Genomic DNA, 16,825 nt, shown 5'->3' with positions numbered 1-16,825 from the left:
AGCTCAGCTTTCTGCTCTGGTGAAAGCAAATCCAAAGTTGCCAGCTGTGGAAGCAAAATAATTATTGGTGAAAAAAAGTTCATGCAAGTGCCCGCAGCTAAATCTTGAAATGGCAAAAAGCACTTTCTTTAATGGTGCGGCGTGCGCTGTGGACAGGAAAGTTGGAGAGTACAAATAAGGTGTTTCTTACTCCTGTAATGTTCAGCTCCTTCAAAGCAGAGTAGTCTACTTCTTTGGCGAAAGGACCCAGGTTGACCTCTAGCCATTGGGCATCATTCCGGATGTCAAGTCTGCAGGCTACAAAATAAACCAAACCTTGGTCAAAGCCTGAGGTAAGTGCTACCATTCCTGGAATTTTGAGCAACACTAAGAAAATGGCAAGCTCTAACAAGGCTCTGGAAACCTTTCGTCAAAACCCAGGTTAAGTACGATAGTGTGGTCAAATACCTATCTCGCTGAACGTGGCGGAAAATTGCTTGAGATGTTGGACGAGGACGTTGGCGATTCCTTTTCTTCTGGTCAGCGGCATCTTTTCGGAGACGATGCCCATTCCTCTCACACTACGAGAGAAGAATTGTTCACATATCAAAAGTTAGGAAGCTTGCTAGCCCACATCAGGCATTTCTACTGCCGTGGCAACTGGCATCATTCAGGTCTGGTGATCATCAGAGAGAATGCACCGTGCTTACATGACTTGGTAGTTGGTGCAGTTTGCCTGTGCAGTTGTTTGAGTGAGCATCACTGTAGTGAAACTGGGGAGAATAGGAATGAGTTTCACTTGGAACCAGGAGATCCAGGCTGATACATCAAAGTGCAAGAAATTGACACTGATGACTTGGAAGGTGCTGTTCATGACAAAGTCTCTCACGGGAGGGGCAATATCTGGAATCTGTGGAAACAGGACATACAGTACATCAGCGCTCATATCCCTTATGAAGCGCACCAGTGTGGTGTGCTGGAAATCTTTGTCGTCTTAACTTGATGGTGTGAATTACCTCAGGAGCCGCGCTCAGCGTCGTCAGAAACGCGTCAACATTTTCGAGAGCATCTCCCACCAACAGGACTTGAAAGATGGCCGTGATTTTGGTGGTGTCATTCAGTGCTCCGGACGTCAGAGTCAGCTGCGCTGCCTGGGATGGTGTCAGCAGTTCCAGAGACTCAAACTGCAATGGGCAACGCAAAAGCAGTTAGAGGCCTGCTGGGCCGGGAAGCTAACAGGATATTTTGTGTGCACAATCAGGAAAAAGTACAAGCCACTTACGCTGGAGAAGTTGACATTGAGTTTTTGTAGATCTTCCAGAGGCGCATAAACCGAAAATTGGCCAAAGTTAGTCTGAAGCCAGTCTTTGCTGCCCACGGTGCCAGTAATGCAGCCAGGATCTGAAACAAATGCAGCAAAGAAAGACTATAGCCACGCAGGTTCTCTGACTGTTGAGAGACATTACCATGTCAAGTATGAACCTTTTGTCAAAGCCTAGAAGTCTTTTCCCAAGCACAAACCTGATGAGTCTCCTCTTGATAGGAACGGATACAGGAAGCTAGTGAAGATGGCTTTCTTTTGCTCCTCATTCATGGCTGTTGACCGGTTGCTGAGAGCTGCCACCCTGAATGGAGAAAGACAGAAGAATACATAAGATCACCTTGCTCGTGAGGAACATTGAAGCGGCGTTAAGTATTGAGTGTCTGTAGAGTGTCTGTACGTACACAGCCTGGAAGGTCTCACAACTGAAACTCTGGTTGGTTAGGCATGTCAGGAACATTGGGGTCACAGATGGTAAAAATGGCCCCAGTCTGATGTTAAACCACTGGCTGATGAATGCTTTGTCTTTCAACTGCGCTTCAGTTAAGTCGTTGAGTTTGACTTCTCGTATCACTTCGAGGACCGTGGGCACGGACAGAGTGAGGTTTTGGACCTGTAAAGAGGGGGGGGGGGGGAACATTGTTCATGTCCACGTCCGCTTATGATGCTGAAGAGTTGGGTAAGACTGGAGAACCACACCTACCTTGCCAGAATATTGGACAAGGGCTTCATCAAGGATGCCGGCCACTTTGACAAAGAAGGCCTTCCAGGTTTCTTTGGGATAACTGTTGCTGTTGGGAAGCTTGCACTCCAGCAGTGTGGCCAAGCCGTCCGCAGATAGAGATTCCAGCTTAAGGAAGACAAGAAAAGTGTGATTAATGACAACGGGCCCAAGCCTAACTTTAGCTGTTGGATGGCAAAACATCAAATGATGCCTGCAAGCACTTCCGAAAGCATTTGCCGGCAAGGTCCGTGTACGCCTACCGAGGAGCATGCGAGGTCTCCCATGCTGAAATTGCAAAGCGTCCCAGTGGAGTTCACAGAGGCCAGGAGATCCTGCTCTGAGATGCTGTGTGTCACAATGGAAAACACGTTACTGACATGTCTGACACAGACTACTTCAAAACTTGACTATGCCTCTAATGGTTCACTCACCTGCTGGCGTTAGCACAAAGACTCTCCTCTGTAGAAGACAAGATTCACATGAAGAAAGATTTTAGGGACCAAACCAATTTTAAGACAAATACATGTTTCTTTGAAAAGACAAATACTAGGCACCCTGGAGAGGGACTTACCATCCACCACGGTCTCTGCGCACTGGAGGAGAGAAAAACATAACTCAGCTGAATCATTGAAATAACAAGGTACTTGGAAATACATGAAGTCAATGTGAGGGCATGTTTTGCAGTGTGATTTTGCTTTAGAGGCTACTTACCACGCCCACTGGAGGTGGTGGTGGTGTACAGCCTGTATGAGGAGACAAAAAGGGCAAAGCTTAGAGGAGAGCAGGCCACAGTCATACCAAGAAGGAATCACATACTCTACACATAAGCATCACATCACCAGTTGTGCATCTCGTACCTGGAGGCAACCTCTGTTCCAGGTAGTCTCTGCTTGACTGGAGGTCTGCTGAGACACCCGGTGGGAGCGTTTTCAAAGATTTGTCAAAAGCCCCGATTCTAAGTCAAAGGAAATGTCATATGCATCAGCTCGAGATTGCAAATTTTGTCATTTGCCTAATTTAAACTTTACACTGGTGGTAGGACCTCTGCTGAAATTGAAAAAAAAAAGAGGTATGAGTGTCTCACATGGCTTTGAGAGAGTCGCAGCTGATGTTCATGGGGATGACGTTCAGACTCGCAGGACGGATGCTGACCAGCAGAACAGCCAGATTGACTTGGAACCACAAGGTGAAGTCGCTGGGTTGGAAGGTGGGGAATCTGGGAGCCAGGGCTGTCAGTGTCAGGTTGAGCATGGTGTCTCTCACAGCAGTGTTTGTAATGTAGGTGATGTTTTGCTAAAAGGCAAAAAGACAAATGAGTTAGGCATAAGGCCAGACACAGACCTATATTGGTTGCCACTGTCGATCCAGGTGCGTTTTGGGCAGTGGTCAAGTTTGACCTTTATTGCTACACCCTCACCTGTATTGTGAAAATGACAAAAGTCTGGAAGAAGTCGTCGAGTTGCTCAACTTCTGGAGATGCTGTTACGCTGACAAAGACTTCCTTCAAGACAGTCACATTCTCCAGAGCACCGGTGCTGGGATCCAGAACCAGCTCAGCTTTCTGCTCTGGTGAAAGCAAATCCAAAGTTGCCAGCTGTGGAAGCAAAATAATTATTGGTGAAAAAAAGTCCATGCAAGTGCCCGCAGCTAAATCTTGAAATGGCAAAAAGCACTTTCTTTAATGGTGCGGCGTGCGCTGTGGACAGGAAAGTTGGAGAGTACAAATAAGGTGTTTCTTACTCCTGTAATGTTCAGCTCCTTCAAAGCAGAGTAGTCTACTTCTTTGGCGAAAGGACCCAGGTTGACCTCTAGCCATTGGGCATCATTCCGGATGTCAAGTCTGCAGGCTACAAAATAAACCAAACCTTGGTCAAAGCCTGAGGTAAGTGCTACCATTTCTGGAATTTTGAGCAACACTAAGAAAATGGCAAGCTCTAACAAGGCTCTGGAAACCTTTCGTCAAAACCCAGGTTAAGTACGATAGTGTGGTCAAATACCTATCTCGCTGAACGTGGCGGAAAATTGCTTGAGATGTTGGACGAGGACGTTGGCGATTCCTTTTCTTCTGCTCAGCGGCATCTTTTCGAAGACGATGCCCATTCCTCTCACACTACGAGAGAAGAATTGTTCACATATCAAAAGTTAGGATGCTTGCTAGCCCACATCAGGCATTTCTACTGCCGTGGCAACTGGCATCATTCAGGTCTGGTGATCATCAGAGAGAATGCACCGTGCTTACATGACTTGGTAGTTGGTGCAGTTTGCCTGTGCAGTTGTTTGAGTGAGCATCACTGTAGTGAAACTGGGGAGAATAGGAATGAGTTTCACTTGGAACCAGGAGATCCAGGCTGATACATCAAAGTGCAAGAAATTGACACTGATGACTTGGAAGGTGCTGTTCATGACAAAGTCTCTCACGGGAGGGGCAATATCTGGAATCTGTGGAAACAGGACATACAGTACATCAGCGCTCATATCCCTTATGAAGCGCACCAGTGTGGTGTGCTGGAAATCTTTGTCGTCTTAACTTGATGGTGTGAATTACCTCAGGAGCCGCGCTCAGCGTCGTCAGAAACGCGTCAACATTTTCGAGAGCATCTCCCACCAACAGGACTTGAAAGATGGCCGTGATTTTGGTGGTGTCATTCAGTGCTCCGGACGTCAGAGTCAGCTGCGCTGCCTGGGATGGTGTCAGCAGTTCCAGAGACTCAAACTGCAATGGGCAACGCAAAAGCAGTTAGAGGCCTGCTGGGCCGGGAAGCTAACAGGATATTTTGTGTGCACAATCAGGAAAAAGTACAAGCCACTTACGCTGGAGAAGTTGACATTGAGTTTTTGTAGATCTTCCAGAGGCGCATAAACCGAAAATTGGCCAAAGTTAGTCTGAAGCCAGTCTTTGCTGCCCACGGTGCCAGTAATGCAGCCAGGATCTGAAACAAATGCAGCAAAGAAAGACTATAGCCACGCAGGTTCTCTGACTGTTGAGAGACATTACCATGTCAAGTATGAACCTTTTGTCAAAGCCTAGAAGTCTTTTCCCAAGCACAAACCTGATGAGTCTCCTCTTGATAGGAACGGATACAGGAAGCTAGTGAAGATGGCTTTCTTTTGCTCCTCATTCATGGCTGTTGACCGGTTGCTGAGAGCTGCCACCCTGAATGGAGAAAGACAGAAGAATACATAAGATCACCTTGCTCGTGAGGAACATTGAAGCGGCGTTAAGTATTGAGTGTCTGTAGAGTGTCTGTACGTACACAGCCTGGAAGGTCTCACAACTGAAACTCTGGTTGGTTAGGCATGTCAGGAACATTGGGGTCACAGATGGTAAAAATGGCCCCAGTCTGATGTTAAACCACTGGCTGATGAATGCTTTGTCTTTCAACTGCGCTTCAGTTAAGTCGTTGAGTTTGACTTCTCGTATCACTTCGAGGACCGTGGGCACGGACAGAGTGAGGTTTTGGACCTGTAAAGAGGGGGGGGGGGGGAACATTGTTCATGTCCACGTCCGCTTATGATGCTGAAGAGTTGGGTAAGACTGGAGAACCACACCTACCTTGCCAGAATATTGGACAAGGGCTTCATCAAGGATGCCGGCCACTTTGACAAAGAAGGCCTTCCAGGTTTCTTTGGGATAACTGTTGCTGTTGGGAAGCTTGCACTCCAGCAGTGTGGCCAAGCCGTCCGCAGATAGAGATTCCAGCTTAAGGAAGACAAGAAAAGTGTGATTAATGACAACGGGCCCAAGCCTAACTTTAGCTGTTGGATGCCAAAACACCAAATGATGCCTGCAAGCACTTCCGAAAGCATTTGCCGGCAAGGTCCGTGTACGCCTACCGAGGAGCATGCGAGGTCTCCCATGCTGAAATTGCAAAGCGTCCCAGTGGAGTTCACAGAGGCCAGGAGATCCTGCTCTGAGATGCTGTGTGTCACAATGGAAAACACGTTACTGACATGTCTGACACAGACTACTTCAAAACTTGACTATGCCTCTAATGGTTCACTCACCTGCTGGCGTTAGCACAAAGACTCTCCTCTGTAGAAGACAAGATTCACATGAAGAAAGATTTTAGGGACCAAACCAATTTTAAGACAAATACATGTTTCTTTGAAAAGACAAATACTAGGCACCCTGGAGAGGGACTTACCATCCACCACGGTCTCTGCGCACTGGAGGAGAGAAAAACATAACTCAGCTGAATCATTGAAATAACAAGGTACTTGGAAATACATGAAGTCAATGTGAGGGCATGTTTTGCAGTGTGATTTTGCTTTAGAGGCTACTTACCACGCCCACTGGAGGTGGTGGTGGTGTACAGCCTGTATGAGGAGACAAAAAGGGCAAAGCTTAGAGGAGAGCAGGCCACAGTCATACCAAGAAGGAATCACATACTCTACACATAAGCATCACATCACCAGTTGTGCATCTCGTACCTGGAGGCAACCTCTGTTCCAGGTAGTCTCTGCTTGACTGGAGGTCTGCTGAGACACCCGGTGGGAGCGTTTTCAAAGATTTGTCAAAAGCCCCGATTCTAAGTCAAAGGAAATGTCATATGCATCAGCTCGAGATTGCAAATTTTGTCATTTGCCTAATTTAAACTTTACACTGGTGGTAGGACCTCTGCTGAAATTGAAAAAAAAAAGAGGTATGAGTGTCTCACATGGCTTTGAGAGAGTCGCAGCTGATGTTCATGGGGATGACGTTCAGACTCGCAGGACGGATGCTGACCAGCAGAACAGCCAGATTGACTTGGAACCACAAGGTGAAGTCGCTGGGTTGGAAGGTGGGGAATCTGGGAGCCAGGGCTGTCAGTGTCAGGTTGAGCATGGTGTCTCTCACAGCAGTGTTTGTAATGTAGGTGATGTTTTGCTAAAAGGCAAAAAGACAAATGAGTTAGGCATGAGGCCAGACACAGACCTATATTGGTTGCCACTGTCGATCCAGGTGCGTTTTGGGCAGTGGTCAAGTTTGACCTTTATTGCTACACCCTCACCTGTATTGTGAAAATGACAAAAGTCTGGAAGAAGTCGTCGAGTTGCTCAACTTCTGGAGATGCTGTTACGCTGACAAAGACTTCCTTCAAGACAGTCACATTCTCCAGAGCACCGGTGCTGGGATCCAGAACCAGCTCAGCTTTCTGCTCTGGTGAAAGCAAATCCAAAGTTGCCAGCTGTGGAAGCAAAATAATTATTGGTGAAAAAAAGTCCATGCAAGTGCCCGCAGCTAAATCTTGAAATGGCAAAAAGCACTTTCTTTAATGGTGCGGCGTGCGCTGTGGACAGGAAAGTTGGAGAGTACAAATAAGGTGTTTCTTACTCCTGTAATGTTCAGCTCCTTCAAAGCAGAGTAGTGTACTTCTTTGGCGAAAGGACCCAGGTTGACCTCTAGCCATTGGGCATCATTCCGGATGTCAAGTCTGCAGGCTACAAAATAAACCAAACCTTGGTCAAAGCCTGAGGTAAGTGCTACCATTTCTGGAATTTTGAGCAACACTAAGAAAATGGCAAGCTCTAACAAGGCTCTGGAAACCTTTCGTCAAAACCCAGGTTAAGTACGATAGTGTGGTCAAATACCTATCTCGCTGAACGTGGCGGAAAATTGCTTGAGATGTTGGACGAGGACGTTGGCGATTCCTTTTCTTCTGCTCAGCGGCATCTTTTCGAAGACGATGCCCATTCCTCTCACACTACGAGAGAAGAATTGTTCACATATCAAAAGTTAGGATGCTTGCTAGCCCACATCAGGCATTTCTACTGCCGTGGCAACTGGCATCATTCAGGTCTGGTGATCATCAGAGAGAATGCACCGTGCTTACATGACTTGGTAGTTGGTGCAGTTTGCCTGTGCAGTTGTTTGAGTGAGCATCACTGTAGTGAAACTGGGGAGAATAGGAATGAGTTTCACTTGGAACCAGGAGATCCAGGCTGATACATCAAAGTGCAAGAAATTGACACTGATGACTTGGAAGGTGCTGTTCATGACAAAGTCTCTCACGGGAGGGGCAATATCTGGAATCTGTGGAAACAGGACATACAGTACATCAGCGCTCATATCCCTTATGAAGCGCACCAGTGTGGTGTGCTGGAAATCTTTGTCGTCTTAACTTGATGGTGTGAATTACCTCAGGAGCCGCGCTCAGCGTCGTCAGAAACGCGTCAACATTTTCGAGAGCATCTCCCACCAACAGGACTTGAAAGATGGCCGTGATTTTGGTGGTGTCATTCAGTGCTCCGGACGTCAGAGTCAGCTGCGCTGCCTGGGATGGTGTCAGCAGTTCCAGAGACTCAAACTGCAATGGGCAACGCAAAAGCAGTTAGAGGCCTGCTGGGCCGGGAAGCTAACAGGATATTTTGTGTGCACAATCAGGAAAAAGTACAAGCCACTTACGCTGGAGAAGTTGACATTGAGTTTTTGTAGATCTTCCAGAGGCGCATAAACCGAAAATTGGCCAAAGTTAGTCTGAAGCCAGTCTTTGCTGCCCACGGTGCCAGTAATGCAGCCAGGATCTGAAACAAATGCAGCAAAGAAAGACTATAGCCACGCAGGTTCTCTGACTGTTGAGAGACATTACCATGTCAAGTATGAACCTTTTGTCAAAGCCTAGAAGTCTTTTCCCAAGCACAAACCTGATGAGTCTCCTCTTGATAGGAACGGATACAGGAAGCTAGTGAAGATGGCTTTCTTTTGCTCCTCATTCATGGCTGTTGACCGGTTGCTGAGAGCTGCCACCCTGAATGGAGAAAGACAGAAGAATACATAAGATCACCTTGCTCGTGAGGAACATTGAAGCGGCGTTAAGTATTGAGTGTCTGTAGAGTGTCTGTACGTACACAGCCTGGAAGGTCTCACAACTGAAACTCTGGTTGGTTAGGCATGTCAGGAACATTGGGGTCACAGATGGTAAAAATGGCCCCAGTCTGATGTTAAACCACTGGCTGATGAATGCTTTGTCTTTCAACTGCGCTTCAGTTAAGTCGTTGAGTTTGACTTCTCGTATCACTTCGAGGACCGTGGGCACGGACAGAGTGAGGTTTTGGACCTGTAAAGAGGGGGGGGGGGGAACATTGTTCATGTCCACGTCCGCTTATGATGCTGAAGAGTTGGGTAAGACTGGAGAACCACACCTACCTTGCCAGAATATTGGACAAGGGCTTCATCAAGGATGCCGGCCACTTTGACAAAGAAGGCCTTCCAGGTTTCTTTGGGATAACTGTTGCTGTTGGGAAGCTTGCACTCCAGCAGTGTGGCCAAGCCGTCCGCAGATAGAGATTCCAGCTTAAGGAAGACAAGAAAAGTGTGATTAATGACAACGGGCCCAAGCCTAACTTTAGCTGTTGGATGCCAAAACACCAAATGATGCCTGCAAGCACTTCCGAAAGCATTTGCCGGCAAGGTCCGTGTACGCCTACCGAGGAGCATGCGAGGTCTCCCATGCTGAAATTGCAAAGCGTCCCAGTGGAGTTCACAGAGGCCAGGAGATCCTGCTCTGAGATGCTGTGTGTCACAATGGAAAACACGTTACTGACATGTCTGACACAGACTACTTCAAAACTTGACTATGCCTCTAATGGTTCACTCACCTGCTGGCGTTAGCACAAAGACTCTCCTCTGTAGAAGACAAGATTCACATGAAGAAAGATTTTAGGGACCAAACCAATTTTAAGACAAATACATGTTTCTTTGAAAAGACAAATACTAGGCACCCTGGAGAGGGACTTACCATCCACCACGGTCTCTGCGCACTGGAGGAGAGAAAAACATAACTCAGCTGAATCATTGAAATAACAAGGTACTTGGAAATACATGAAGTCAATGTGAGGGCATGTTTTGCAGTGTGATTTTGCTTTAGAGGCTACTTACCACGCCCACTGGAGGTGGTGGTGGTGTACAGCCTGTATGAGGAGACAAAAAGGGCAAAGCTTAGAGGAGAGCAGGCCACAGTCATACCAAGAAGGAATCACATACTCTACACATAAGCATCACATCACCAGTTGTGCATCTCGTACCTGGAGGCAACCTCTGTTCCAGGTAGTCTCTGCTTGACTGGAGGTCTGCTGAGACACCCGGTGGGAGCGTTTTCAAAGATTTGTCAAAAGCCCCGATTCTAAGTCAAAGGAAATGTCATATGCATCAGCTCGAGATTGCAAATTTTGTCATTTGCCTAATTTAAACTTTACACTGGTGGTAGGACCTCTGCTGAAATTGAAAAAAAAAAGAGGTATGAGTGTCTCACATGGCTTTGAGAGAGTCGCAGCTGATGTTCATGGGGATGACGTTCAGACTCGCAGGACGGATGCTGACCAGCAGAACAGCCAGATTGACTTGGAACCACAAGGTGAAGTCGCTGGGTTGGAAGGTGGGGAATCTGGGAGCCAGGGCTGTCAGTGTCAGGTTGAGCATGGTGTCTCTCACAGCAGTGTTTGTAATGTAGGTGATGTTTTGCTAAAAGGCAAAAAGACAAATGAGTTAGGCATGAGGCCAGACACAGACCTATATTGGTTGCCACTGTCGATCCAGGTGCGTTTTGGGCAGTGGTCAAGTTTGACCTTTATTGCTACACCCTCACCTGTATTGTGAAAATGACAAAAGTCTGGAAGAAGTCGTCGAGTTGCTCAACTTCTGGAGATGCTGTTACGCTGACAAAGACTTCCTTCAAGACAGTCACATTCTCCAGAGCACCGGTGCTGGGATCCAGAACCAGCTCAGCTTTCTGCTCTGGTGAAAGCAAATCCAAAGTTGCCAGCTGTGGAAGCAAAATAATTATTGGTGAAAAAAAGTCCATGCAAGTGCCCGCAGCTAAATCTTGAAATGGCAAAAAGCACTTTCTTTAATGGTGCGGCGTGCGCTGTGGACAGGAAAGTTGGAGAGTACAAATAAGGTGTTTCTTACTCCTGTAATGTTCAGCTCCTTCAAAGCAGAGTAGTCTACTTCTTTGGCGAAAGGACCCAGGTTGACCTCTAGCCATTGGGCATCATTCCGGATGTCAAGTCTGCAGGCTACAAAATAAACCAAACCTTGGTCAAAGCCTGAGGTAAGTGCTACCATTTCTGGAATTTTGAGCAACACTAAGAAAATGGCAAGCTCTAACAAGGCTCTGGAAACCTTTCGTCAAAACCCAGGTTAAGTACGATAGTGTGGTCAAATACCTATCTCGCTGAACGTGGCGGAAAATTGCTTGAGATGTTGGACGAGGACGTTGGCGATTCCTTTTCTTCTGCTCAGCGGCATCTTTTCGAAGACGATGCCCATTCCTCTCACACTACGAGAGAAGAATTGTTCACATATCAAAAGTTAGGATGCTTGCTAGCCCACATCAGGCATTTCTACTGCCGTGGCAACTGGCATCATTCAGGTCTGGTGATCATCAGAGAGAATGCACCGTGCTTACATGACTTGGTAGTTGGTGCAGTTTGCCTGTGCAGTTGTTTGAGTGAGCATCACTGTAGTGAAACTGGGGAGAATAGGAATGAGTTTCACTTGGAACCAGGAGATCCAGGCTGATACATCAAAGTGCAAGAAATTGACACTGATGACTTGGAAGGTGCTGTTCATGACAAAGTCTCTCACGGGAGGGGCAATATCTGGAATCTGTGGAAACAGGACATACAGTACATCAGCGCTCATATCCCTTATGAAGCGCACCAGTGTGGTGTGCTGGAAATCTTTGTCGTCTTAACTTGATGGTGTGAATTACCTCAGGAGCCGCGCTCAGCGTCGTCAGAAACGCGTCAACATTTTCGAGAGCATCTCCCACCAACAGGACTTGAAAGATGGCCGTGATTTTGGTGGTGTCATTCAGTGCTCCGGACGTCAGAGTCAGCTGCGCTGCCTGGGATGGTGTCAGCAGTTCCAGAGACTCAAACTGCAATGGGCAACGCAAAAGCAGTTAGAGGCCTGCTGGGCCGGGAAGCTAACAGGATATTTTGTGTGCACAATCAGGAAAAAGTACAAGCCACTTACGCTGGAGAAGTTGACATTGAGTTTTTGTAGATCTTCCAGAGGCGCATAAACCGAAAATTGGCCAAAGTTAGTCTGAAGCCAGTCTTTGCTGCCCACGGTGCCAGTAATGCAGCCAGGATCTGAAACAAATGCAGCAAAGAAAGACTATAGCCACGCAGGTTCTCTGACTGTTGAGAGACATTACCATGTCAAGTATGAACCTTTTGTCAAAGCCTAGAAGTCTTTTCCCAAGCACAAACCTGATGAGTCTCCTCTTGATAGGAACGGATACAGGAAGCTAGTGAAGATGGCTTTCTTTTGCTCCTCATTCATGGCTGTTGACCGGTTGCTGAGAGCTGCCACCCTGAATGGAGAAAGACAGAAGAATACATAAGATCACCTTGCTCGTGAGGAACATTGAAGCGGCGTTAAGTATTGAGTGTCTGTAGAGTGTCTGTACGTACACAGCCTGGAAGGTCTCACAACTGAAACTCTGGTTGGTTAGGCATGTCAGGAACATTGGGGTCACAGATGGTAAAAATGGCCCCAGTCTGATGTTAAACCACTGGCTGATGAATGCTTTGTCTTTCAACTGCGCTTCAGTTAAGTCGTTGAGTTTGACTTCTCGTATCACTTCGAGGACCGTGGGCACGGACAGAGTGAGGTTTTGGACCTGTAAAGAGGGGGGGGGGGGAACATTGTTCATGTCCACGTCCGCTTATGATGCTGAAGAGTTGGGTAAGACTGGAGAACCACACCTACCTTGCCAGAATATTGGACAAGGGCTTCATCAAGGATGCCGGCCACTTTGACAAAGAAGGCCTTCCAGGTTTCTTTGGGATAACTGTTGCTGTTGGGAAGCTTGCACTCCAGCAGTGTGGCCAAGCCGTCCGCAGATAGAGATTCCAGCTTAAGGAAGACAAGAAAAGTGTGATTAATGACAACGGGCCCAAGCCTAACTTTAGCTGTTGGATGCCAAAACACCAAATGATGCCTGCAAGCACTTCCGAAAGCATTTGCCGGCAAGGTCCGTGTACGCCTACCGAGGAGCATGCGAGGTCTCCCATGCTGAAATTGCAAAGCGTCCCAGTGGAGTTCACAGAGGCCAGGAGATCCTGCTCTGAGATGCTGTGTGTCACAATGGAAAACACGTTACTGACATGTCTGACACAGACTACTTCAAAACTTGACTATGCCTCTAATGGTTCACTCACCTGCTGACGTTAGCACAAAGACTCTCCTCTGTAAAAGACAAGATTCACATGAAGAAAGATTTTAGGGACCAAACCAATTTTAAGACAAATACATGTTTCTTTGAAAAGACAAATACTAGGCACCCTGGAGAGGGACTTACCATCCACCACGGTCTCTGCGCACTGGAGGAGAGAAAAACATAACTCAGCTGAATCATTGAAATAACAAGGTACTTGGAAATACATGAAGTCAATGTGAGGGCATGTTTTGCAGTGTGATTTTGCTTTAGAGGCTACTTACCACGCCCACTGGAGGTGGTGGTGGTGTACAGCCTGTATGAGGAGACAAAAAGGGCAAAGCTTAGAGGAGAGCAGGCCACAGTCATACCAAGAAGGAATCACATACTCTACACATAAGCATCACATCACCAGTTGTGCATCTCGTACCTGGAGGCAACCTCTGTTCCAGGTAGTCTCTGCTTGACTGGAGGTCTGCTGAGACACCCGGTGGGAGCGTTTTCAAAGATTTGTCAAAAGCCCCGATTCTAAGTCAAAGGAAATGTCATATGCATCAGCTCGAGATTGCAAATTTTGTCATTTGCCTAATTTAAACTTTACACTGGTGGTAGGACCTCTGCTGAAATTGAAAAAAAAAAGAGGTATGAGTGTCTCACATGGCTTTGAGAGAGTCGCAGCTGATGTTCATGGGGATGACGTTCAGACTCGCAGGACGGATGCTGACCAGCAGAACAGCCAGATTGACTTGGAACCACAAGGTGAAGTCGCTGGGTTGGAAGGTGGGGAATCTGGGAGCCAGGGCTGTCAGTGTCAGGTTGAGCATGGTGTCTCTCACAGCAGTGTTTGTAATGTAGGTGATGTTTTGCTAAAAGGCAAAAAGACAAATGAGTTAGGCATGAGGCCAGACACAGACCTATATTGGTTGCCACTGTCGATCCAGGTGCGTTTTGGGCAGTGGTCAAGTTTGACCTTTATTGCTACACCCTCACCTGTATTGTGAAAATGACAAAAGTCTGGAAGAAGTCGTCGAGTTGCTCAACTTCTGGAGATGCTGTTACGCTGACAAAGACTTCCTTCAAGACAGTCACATTCTCCAGAGCACCGGTGCTGGGATCCAGAACCAGCTCAGCTTTCTGCTCTGGTGAAAGCAAATCCAAAGTTGCCAGCTGTGGAAGCAAAATAATTATTGGTGAAAAAAAGTCCATGCAAGTGCCCGCAGCTAAATCTTGAAATGGCAAAAAGCACTTTCTTTAATGGTGCGGCGTGCGCTGTGGACAGGAAAGTTGGAGAGTACAAATAAGGTGTTTCTTACTCCTGTAATGTTCAGCTCCTTCAAAGCAGAGTAGTCTACTTCTTTGGCGAAAGGACCCAGGTTGACCTCTAGCCATTGGGCATCATTCCGGATGTCAAGTCTGCAGGCTACAAAATAAACCAAACCTTGGTCAAAGCCTGAGGTAAGTGCTACCATTTCTGGAATTTTGAGCAACACTAAGAAAATGGCAAGCTCTAACAAGGCTCTGGAAACCTTTCGTCAAAACCCAGGTTAAGTACGATAGTGTGGTCAAATACCTATCTCGCTGAACGTGGCGGAAAATTGCTTGAGATGTTGGACGAGGACGTTGGCGATTCCTTTTCTTCTGCTCAGCGGCATCTTTTCGAAGACGATGCCCATTCCTCTCACACTACGAGAGAAGAATTGTTCACATATCAAAAGTTAGGAAGCTTGCTAGCCCACATCAGGCATTTCTACTGCCGTGGCAACTGGCATCATTCAGGTCTGGTGATCATCAGAGAGAATGCACCGTGCTTACATGACTTGGTAGTTGGTGCAGTTTGCCTGTGCAGTTGTTTGAGTGAGCATCACTGTAGTGAAACTGGGGAGAATAGGAATGAGTTTCACTTGGAACCAGGAGATCCAGGCTGATACATCAAAGTGCAAGAAATTGACACTGATGACTTGGAAGGTGCTGTTCATGACAAAGTCTCTCACGGGAGGGGCAATATCTGGAATCTGTGGAAACAGGACATACAGTACATCAGCGCTCATATCCCTTATGAAGCGCACCAGTGTGGTGTGCTGGAAATCTTTGTCGTCTTAACTTGATGGTGTGAATTACCTCAGGAGCCGCGCTCAGCGTCGTCAGAAACGCGTCAACATTTTCGAGAGCATCTCCCACCAACAGGACTTGAAAGATGGCCGTGATTTTGGTGGTGTCATTCAGTGCTCCGGACGTCAGAGTCAGCTGCGCTGCCTGGGATGGTGTCAGCAGTTCCAGAGACTCAAACTGCAATGGGCAACGCAAAAGCAGTTAGAGGCCTGCTGGGCCGGGAAGCTAACAGGATATTTTGTGTGCACAATCAGGAAAAAGTACAAGCCACTTACGCTGGAGAAGTTGACATTGAGTTTTTGTAGATCTTCCAGAGGCGCATAAACCGAAAATTGGCCAAAGTTAGTCTGAAGCCAGTCTTTGCTGCCCATGGTGCCAGTAATGCAGCCAGGATCTGAAACAAATGCAGCAAAGAAAGACTATAGCCACGCAGGTTCTCTGACTGTTGAGAGACATTACCATGTCAAGTATGAACCTTTTGTCAAAGCCTAGAAGTCTTTTCCCAAGCACAAACCTGATGAGTCTCCTCTTGATAGGAACGGATACAGGAAGCTAGTGAAGATGGCTTTCTTTTGCTCCTCATTCATGGCTGTTGACCGGTTGCTGAGAGCTGCCACCCTGAATGGAGAAAGACAGAAGAATACATAAGATCACCTTGCTCGTGAGGAACATTGAAGCGGCGTTAAGTATTGAGTGTCTGTAGAGTGTCTGTACGTACACAGCCTGGAAGGTCTCACAACTGAAACTCTGGTTGGTTAGGCATGTCAGGAACATTGGGGTCACAGATGGTAAAAATGGCCCCAGTCTGATGTTAAACCACTGGCTGATGAATGCTTTGTCTTTCAACTGCGCTTCAGTTAAGTCGTTGAGTTTGACTTCTCGTATCACTTCGAGGACCGTGGGCACGGACAGAGTGAGGTTTTGGACCTGTAAAGAGGGGGGGGGGGGGAACATTGTTCATGTCCACGTCCGCTTATGATGCTGAAGAGTTGGGTAAGACTGGAGAACCACACCTACCTTGCCAGAATATTGGACAAGGGCTTCATCAAGGATGCCGGCCACTTTGACAAAGAAGGCCTTCCAGGTTTCTTTGGGATAACTGTTGCTGTTGGGAAGCTTGCACTCCAGCAGTGTGGCCAAGCCGTCCGCAGATAGAGATTCCAGCTTAAGGAAGACAAGAAAAGTGTGATTAATGACAACGGGCCCAAGCCTAACTTTAGCTGTTGGATGGCAAAACACCAAATGATGCCTGCAAGCACTTCCGAAAGCATTTGCCGGCAAGGTCCGTGTACGCCTACCGAGGAGCATGCGAGGTCTCCCATGCTGAAATTGCAAAGCGTCCCAGTGGAGTTCACAGAGGCCAGGAGATCCTGCTCTGAGATGCTGTGTGTCACAATGGAAAACACGTTACTGACATGTCTGACACAGACTACTTCAAAACTTGACTATGCCTCTAATGGTTCACTCACCTGCTGACGTTAGCACAAAGACTCTCCTCTGTAAAAGACAAGATTCACATGAAGAAAGATTTTAGGGACCAAACCA

At 47.2% G+C, this 16,825-nt stretch overlaps 2 protein-coding genes across 2 annotated transcripts in view; both read right to left on the bottom strand.

The window, feature by feature from the left end:
• Positions 1–13,111, bottom strand: part of LOC121685082 — a 47,258-nt gene extending 34,147 nt beyond the window's left edge. The window contains exons 1-54 of the mRNA XM_042065356.1: positions 13,005–13,111; positions 12,724–12,870; positions 12,426–12,634; positions 12,222–12,325; positions 11,983–12,101; positions 11,717–11,884; positions 11,411–11,610; positions 11,169–11,281; positions 10,912–11,018; positions 10,589–10,765; positions 10,256–10,464; positions 10,029–10,126; positions 9,883–9,914; positions 9,743–9,764; positions 9,603–9,630; positions 9,432–9,516; positions 9,151–9,297; positions 8,853–9,061; positions 8,649–8,752; positions 8,410–8,528; positions 8,144–8,311; positions 7,838–8,037; positions 7,596–7,708; positions 7,339–7,445; positions 7,016–7,192; positions 6,683–6,891; positions 6,456–6,553; positions 6,310–6,341; positions 6,170–6,191; positions 6,030–6,057; positions 5,859–5,943; positions 5,578–5,724; positions 5,279–5,487; positions 5,075–5,178; positions 4,836–4,954; positions 4,570–4,737; positions 4,264–4,463; positions 4,022–4,134; positions 3,765–3,871; positions 3,442–3,618; positions 3,109–3,317; positions 2,882–2,979; positions 2,736–2,767; positions 2,596–2,617; positions 2,456–2,483; positions 2,285–2,369; positions 2,004–2,150; positions 1,705–1,913; positions 1,501–1,604; positions 1,262–1,380; positions 996–1,163; positions 690–889; positions 448–560; positions 191–297 (exon numbers count right to left, since the gene is read on the bottom strand). Coding sequence (XP_041921290.1) covers positions 191–297; positions 448–560; positions 690–889; positions 996–1,163; positions 1,262–1,380; positions 1,501–1,604; positions 1,705–1,913; positions 2,004–2,150; positions 2,285–2,369; positions 2,456–2,483; positions 2,596–2,617; positions 2,736–2,767; positions 2,882–2,979; positions 3,109–3,317; positions 3,442–3,618; positions 3,765–3,871; positions 4,022–4,134; positions 4,264–4,463; positions 4,570–4,737; positions 4,836–4,954; positions 5,075–5,178; positions 5,279–5,487; positions 5,578–5,724; positions 5,859–5,943; positions 6,030–6,057; positions 6,170–6,191; positions 6,310–6,341; positions 6,456–6,553; positions 6,683–6,891; positions 7,016–7,192; positions 7,339–7,445; positions 7,596–7,708; positions 7,838–8,037; positions 8,144–8,311; positions 8,410–8,528; positions 8,649–8,752; positions 8,853–9,061; positions 9,151–9,297; positions 9,432–9,516; positions 9,603–9,630; positions 9,743–9,764; positions 9,883–9,914; positions 10,029–10,126; positions 10,256–10,464; positions 10,589–10,765; positions 10,912–11,018; positions 11,169–11,281; positions 11,411–11,610; positions 11,717–11,884; positions 11,983–12,101; positions 12,222–12,325; positions 12,426–12,634; positions 12,724–12,870; positions 13,005–13,028 — 6,645 coding nt within the window. The 5' untranslated portion in view covers positions 13,029–13,111. The remainder of the gene's footprint in view (positions 1–190; positions 298–447; positions 561–689; positions 890–995; positions 1,164–1,261; positions 1,381–1,500; positions 1,605–1,704; positions 1,914–2,003; positions 2,151–2,284; positions 2,370–2,455; positions 2,484–2,595; positions 2,618–2,735; positions 2,768–2,881; positions 2,980–3,108; positions 3,318–3,441; positions 3,619–3,764; positions 3,872–4,021; positions 4,135–4,263; positions 4,464–4,569; positions 4,738–4,835; positions 4,955–5,074; positions 5,179–5,278; positions 5,488–5,577; positions 5,725–5,858; positions 5,944–6,029; positions 6,058–6,169; positions 6,192–6,309; positions 6,342–6,455; positions 6,554–6,682; positions 6,892–7,015; positions 7,193–7,338; positions 7,446–7,595; positions 7,709–7,837; positions 8,038–8,143; positions 8,312–8,409; positions 8,529–8,648; positions 8,753–8,852; positions 9,062–9,150; positions 9,298–9,431; positions 9,517–9,602; positions 9,631–9,742; positions 9,765–9,882; positions 9,915–10,028; positions 10,127–10,255; positions 10,465–10,588; positions 10,766–10,911; positions 11,019–11,168; positions 11,282–11,410; positions 11,611–11,716; positions 11,885–11,982; positions 12,102–12,221; positions 12,326–12,425; positions 12,635–12,723; positions 12,871–13,004) is intronic.
• Positions 13,112–13,171: 60 nt separating this feature from the next.
• The window catches only part of LOC121685615, a 7,177-nt gene continuing 3,523 nt past the window's right edge, over positions 13,172–16,825 (bottom strand). The window contains exons 16-30 of the mRNA XM_042066222.1: positions 16,579–16,690; positions 16,298–16,444; positions 15,999–16,207; positions 15,795–15,898; positions 15,556–15,674; positions 15,290–15,457; positions 14,984–15,183; positions 14,742–14,854; positions 14,485–14,591; positions 14,162–14,338; positions 13,829–14,037; positions 13,602–13,699; positions 13,456–13,487; positions 13,316–13,337; positions 13,172–13,203 (exon numbers count right to left, since the gene is read on the bottom strand). Of these exons, the coding sequence (XP_041922156.1) occupies positions 13,172–13,203; positions 13,316–13,337; positions 13,456–13,487; positions 13,602–13,699; positions 13,829–14,037; positions 14,162–14,338; positions 14,485–14,591; positions 14,742–14,854; positions 14,984–15,183; positions 15,290–15,457; positions 15,556–15,674; positions 15,795–15,898; positions 15,999–16,207; positions 16,298–16,444; positions 16,579–16,690 (1,849 nt within the window). The remainder of the gene's footprint in view (positions 13,204–13,315; positions 13,338–13,455; positions 13,488–13,601; positions 13,700–13,828; positions 14,038–14,161; positions 14,339–14,484; positions 14,592–14,741; positions 14,855–14,983; positions 15,184–15,289; positions 15,458–15,555; positions 15,675–15,794; positions 15,899–15,998; positions 16,208–16,297; positions 16,445–16,578; positions 16,691–16,825) is intronic.

Source organism: Alosa sapidissima, chromosome 16 (genome assembly GCF_018492685.1).
Source record: "Alosa sapidissima isolate fAloSap1 chromosome 16, fAloSap1.pri, whole genome shotgun sequence".
Lineage (NCBI taxonomy): Eukaryota > Metazoa > Chordata > Actinopteri > Clupeiformes > Clupeidae > Alosa > Alosa sapidissima.
This window is presented reverse-complemented; position numbering and strand designations above follow the sequence as displayed.